The sequence below is a fragment of the Berghia stephanieae genome, chromosome 1 (genome assembly GCF_034508935.2).
Source record: "Berghia stephanieae isolate SIO BIC M18660-M18661 chromosome 1, UCSD_Bste_1.3, whole genome shotgun sequence".
Taxonomy (NCBI): domain Eukaryota; kingdom Metazoa; phylum Mollusca; class Gastropoda; order Nudibranchia; family Aeolidiidae; genus Berghia; species Berghia stephanieae.
Genome location: NC_088360.1, coordinates 79,685,049 through 79,691,051, shown reverse-complemented (window position 1 = coordinate 79,691,051; position 6,003 = coordinate 79,685,049). Strand labels below are relative to the sequence as shown.

The 6,003-nt window shown below is 35.2% G+C and overlaps 1 protein-coding gene across 1 annotated transcript; it reads right to left on the bottom strand.

Annotated features, from left to right (window-relative positions):
- Nucleotides 1-308: 308 nt before the first annotated feature.
- Nucleotides 309-1,421, bottom strand: LOC144981103 (uncharacterized). Its single transcript, XM_078929273.1, has one exon. The coding sequence runs from the start codon at nucleotides 1,419-1,421 to the stop codon at nucleotides 309-311; it is 1,113 nt and encodes a 370-aa protein (XP_078785399.1).
- Nucleotides 1,422-6,003: the final 4,582 nt, after the last annotated feature.

Below are 6,003 nucleotides of genomic sequence, written 5' to 3'. Positions count from 1 at the left end.
AACTCTAACAGCCATTAAGGTTACACATATTTTCGTACGTTGGTTACCTTGATGTCTTGATGAGCACATGTGGCCCATCATTTCAAAATGGTATTATATCGAAAAGTGACGAGAAAACAAATAGATCAGAAATATAAAATTGTTCTTTTTCGAAATTTACGAAATTACATTTTCCTCAATAGAAACATATTATTTAACCCAAGTCTACTATTTCTATTCATAAATTAAATTTCCAGCATGTAACACTATACCAAAAAGTTTTGGACGGTGGATAAAATTTTACTTTAACGCATGTCATCTTTACCAACTTATTTTGTCTTTAATCCCACCAGAGTTCTAAGCTCATCTCGGTACCTAGTACTCATAGTGTAGTAGATGATAATTTTGATGCTGGAATTGATGGTCCCCGTGAGAAATGACAATGTATACATGACCCTGCTAAAGTTTTTGTATTTTCCCCTCAAGCCGAGATCTCTGTCGGCGGTTATCATGATTAGATAAACAAGCAAAGGCAGGTAACAAATTAAAAATATTATCGATATCATTATTATCATTCGAATGAGTTTTGCTTCCTTTTGCATTTTAGATTTCGACATGGGTTCGTTTAACTTTCGCATGTCTTTGTCCCCTGCTGAGGAACTTCCAGTCGATACAGATTCTCGCCAAGTTTTTGATAAATTGATACGGATAGCTGTGATCAAGGTGCATACGAATACAGCCATGACGGAGAATATGTTACAGCTATAGCCTGTAACATAAACCATTTTATCTAAAGCCAGTGATTGAAATTTAACATTAGTTACCATGACGAGACGAGTAGAGTTTGTGACTGGATCTAGGATGAATGTCAACTGGAAGGCCATGAAACATGGTATGAAAAAACAGCCAACTACCAGAGACGCCACTGACATGATTATGATGGCTCTTCGCGGATTAAGCAAACTCTTGACTTTAAAAGGGAAGATAACACAGATACATCGTTCTAGAGCGATGTAAACTGTGACTACTCGAGTGATTGTTACAAACATCATATGTACCCAGAAAGCTGTGACTGTTTTGACTGCGTCAGGATCCCAGGAGAGATTCTGAGGTTTGGCCAGTACGACTGATTCAATGACACACAGCCAGAGCATACTGGCGACGCAACACAGATCTGACACGGCTAAGCCGAATATCCCAGCGGTGCCGGATTCGGTGAAGATGCCTTGACGAAAGAAGACAAGGATGTTGAAGACGTTTGCAATAATGCCGAAAACACTGATGGTACCATTCAGGAATACGTTGACAACGATTTGGAAAATAAATACTGTGTAGTCATCCACTATGGGCTTGAAGAAGTTGTCACTCACACATATCAAGATTTCGGTGGTGCGCAAGCCCTCGTGTACTATATGACATTCACTGAAATTCGTTGAATTCATCCTGACTATTAGTGAATGATAAAAAATCTAGGCAATGAAGTTAACGTGACTCGGCTCCTTGTTATTGCATTTAGACGGAGTTGGAGGATTCGTGCACTCTTTTAAGTCCCTTTAGCATATACACGTAAAGGTTAAACAGGGCTTTGTGTGTGTGAGTGCTGTTGATATGGTGGGCAGAACTGGTAAGTATTTTACCTATTCACGTTGCATCGATACAGAGGTCACTATGGTGCACTGGCTCAGCTCACAATGATTACACACGCTAAAGATAATCGTAAAGTTCTACAGTGATGACACTATTGTTTTGGCAGCCGGCCAAAAATGGACAGTTCTCATATCACACTTGCTAGAAAATTCGATCTAATAAAACGCCCGGAGCGGGGAAGAGTCTCTCATAATAACTCTAGACCTATTTTCCTTGTTGTGTTGTATGTTTAATACATTTTTATCGCATGTCAATGCCATTCCTCCAAACAAATTTGAATGCAATGCTCTCTATGAAACATATTCAGTCATTTTAGTGGGGTTTTTTTTAGTGAAGCTGGTCGAACAGTTCTTTCAAATGGCCTTTGAAAATATATTTGTAAAATTAAGAAGAAATTGAAAAATAAATCCTCATTAGTACCCCTATGCTAACAAAAAATCGTTTTAATGCAGATGGATCAAAATGAGTCCCAGATCCATTCTTATAGATGAGGACTAAAGACTTTATCTCTGACTTCAGTAAAAGACTTCAAAAATTCACTTCTTATATAACCCTACCAAGCAAGTCCTCGTCCACGTAGGCCTAAGTTTTAGCCACTTGTGAGGGTCAAACTGTACCGTTAGTCACACACTCGACCAGTGACTAAGATACTTTATCGTCGACTAGATAGCAGTCATATTTTGTGACATTGAGAGAGTTTCGATATGTCGGTTACGAATAAAAGAGGCAAGAATTCTCCTGTTGCTATTGGCATTGGTTTAAAAACTGTAAGAAAAGTACAGAATGTTGAAAGTATACATTGTTGTGGGTAGAAACTAAAGAAAAAAAGAAAAACGAATTTGAAAATCTCACATGAGACTTGGAAGGTTTGCTTCGAATAACAAAAAAAAATACGATAAGAAATTAAAATGGAGACACCAGTTATTCTGCTGGCATTGTAACCGACTGAAATAATATGAAAATTGTGTTGATTTATCTGAAAGTCACTTTCTCTTTTGTTTGTGTTATTTCCATCTTCAATTTGTGCGTGTGTTGACAGTCAATATCACGTAACTAGACACAACATGCGGCTATGACTAATTAACTAAGGTTAAAGTTCAAATATGAAACTGTATAATATGGTGCTCATTAAATCTTTTGCGTTGGAAAAGTATGAAGACTGATTTCGTACCAGCACACAATAACCGATTTTGTCAACATCCTTACCACACCCAGTAAGAGGCAATAGCCTACCTTATCAGAGACTAGTAAAAGCTTAAAAGGAGCGATTTTTAGTCAATTGCTTCTCTCAGGCTTATGGCTATCAAGTCTTTTACAAAACTGGTCAGTAAAGGACTAATTCTAGTCAATCTACCTAAGAATGGGCCCTGATGTTTATCCTTCTTATCTCAAACCAACCCCTGAAAGTAACACAACATTTACTTCAAATAATAATTTAGTAGGCCTTCCATGATTTAACTTTAAAAAGATAGATAATCTATAAATAATGCATGGCCTATCATATAATAGCGTCGAACACATTATGACTTGGCTTTCTAGAACGGGTTTTTGATGAAAATTATTTATAACGTAACTACAATGTAACGGTTTAAGGCTTTGGGATCACGAGAGATAAAAAATCTCCGTTTTTCAGCAGTTCAAATATTACCAAAAGATATCCCGCTATCATGGACATATAATAAATAAAATAGAAAAGAAAGCTTATGGTTTTATGTAGCGCATTATTCAGCAAAAGTGATTAAAGCTCTTTACAAAGGGTCCCAAGCCAACAGCAGCTCTTGGAAAAGGCTCTTTACTCACATTTCCCAATTCCCAAAGGCGTGAAACAAATACTTGACAGCTTTTTTGTCGAAAAAGAAGTATTATCCACTCACAGGCCTCATGTGTCATCTTGTCTGCAAGGAGTTACTGTTGGCTTGGGACACATTGCAAAGTGCTTTGAGCAAATTTAGTGGATATTGCACTACATATGAAAAGCTTTAATCTAAAGTGAAATCGATTTGAGTTACAAAACTTCAGATTTAAGAATCTTGACTAAAACACATTCATTCTTCTTAAAGTGACATGTTAATTCAAATAAAAGTTCATAATATAGACACAAAGGTAAATTTCTAGTATCTATTTCATCGCAACATTGGCTAACACAGGGAGCATTTTAAAATCCCTCACAAATACTCAAAGGCGCCATAAAATAAATGATAGATATGTACAATATCGAAAACTAAACATGATAGTTTTTTTATGAAGACAAGAAAATTGTGGTATCGCCCAGAGGCATCGCTTCTATCGATTTCTTACGACTATAATTCGGCACTTTTCTTGAATAATAGAATAAATATCGATATCGATTAATTGACAACCTGTAATTTGAATAAGAATAATGCCATTTCCATGTCGTTTCAATACAAGATATCGTATCGTAGATTATAAGCTCAAACAATTTGGAGGACGATAAAAAGAATAATTTAATGTTCGCCAAACAAAGTATAATGATATTTTAAGTATAATATTGATAGCGAATGATGAGAATGTTTTATATTGATACTTAGCTCGGCATTGTCAAATTATTGTAAGATGTAAAATGTAGTTTAAAGATTATGATTTGTTCATGTATATTTAAATAATCAAAGGAGGCAATAAACGTGACAAGGATGTCATTATATATTACAGTATAATAACAATGAACAGTGACAGCATCAGAATAATGATAGCAGTTATGACAATAATTTGCAAGAGAATATGATAAAAGGAATGTGAGCTTATTAAACCGCCTGAAAACCCAAAATAATACGGTTTTATTAAGGGGAAAATAGGTATGACAATATTTGTTTTTAGAGGTTTGACGGCGTTTGGCACAATATCTTTTAGTCATTTCAGCTCTAGAAATAATAACATTTAGATAACTTGAACCGTCCTGAAAAAAGCAAGATAAATGGGACAATTTCATCGGAAATGAAAGGTAGATGCAAGAACAAAACTGTCGTCTCTTTAAAACAAACACGTATTTAAAAATTTGGCCTGAATAATTCTAAGTCCCAGGTTTGAGAGTTTTTGCTAATGTGAGAGTCAGTTTAATCCATTGATATTTGAAGGGCGAACTTTCTGACCAAAACGTGGATTGTCAGAGTATGAGAGAATACATCCTTATTGGCAGTCTGACACTTCCTTATAATATTCGACGAAAGGGATTTACTCAAATGATTTGATAAGAAATATACTTTTTTTGTTAAACGATGACACAAAATTGATGTTATGCGTTTATGTAAAACACTCACGAAATCCGCCAGCCGGCAATGATATGCTAATACACAAAACTATGTGTAACTGTAACTCTTACTGGTCTGATTTATAGATAGTATGCGCTTGTCTAAGAAGCTCATAACATTGCCATCTGGAAGTATAGATAGTATGCAGATGACGTCACTCGGGCCTTTGTTATTGTTTTTGCCATCCGCGTTTGTGAGTTGTTCTCACTAAACTGTATTAACCAGACTATAAAAGCTCATGGTTGCACAGAGTTTGTGTGTTGGTCCGTTATACTTCCGGATGGCAATGTTGTGAACTCCTTGGCCAAGCGCATTCTATCTATAACGAACCAACACACAAAACTGTGTGTATCCATGAACGTTTATAGTCATGTTAATACAGTTCAGTGAGCATTACTCATAAACGCGGATGGCAAAAAACAATAACAAACACCTTAGTGACGTCATCTTCGAACTATCTATAGAATTTAGTGAGAAATGCACAAACATGGCTGTCTAAAACAACAACAAAGAACTGAGTGACCTTAAAAAAATAAAAACGACTTAAAGTGTGTGGCGATCGGTAAAGATGACTATTTTAAATATTTAGGAATAACCATTGATAGTTCCCTCAATTTCTCTCAACATATTAATATAATTTCTAAGAAAGTTGCTCAAAGATTATACATCCTAAGGAAATTGAGAACATTTCAAGTAAGGAAGAAAACTATGTTAAGAGTTTATGACTCATTGATTAAAAGTGTAATTGCGTTTGGCTGCACCATATGGTTTGGAGGATGCCGACTTAAAGATAAATCAAAAATTTCAAAATCTATCAAAGAGGCATCAAAAATAATAAACCATCCTCTTGATGGAGTAGAAAGAATTCATGGAAAAGCAATAGAAAGGAAAGCATTCTCAATTACCAACAATAAAAAACATATTTTATACCATGAATTTAGTCTTTTACCATCTGGGAGAAGGTTTTGTCAGATTAAATGTAGAACTAACAAGTATAAATCAACGTTCGTTCCATCAGCAATAAAAATTTTGAATATTTCATATGGTACAGAAAAACCAAGGATTGATTCGTTGACTGATTAACTGATTAATTTATTTAATGTAAGATTAA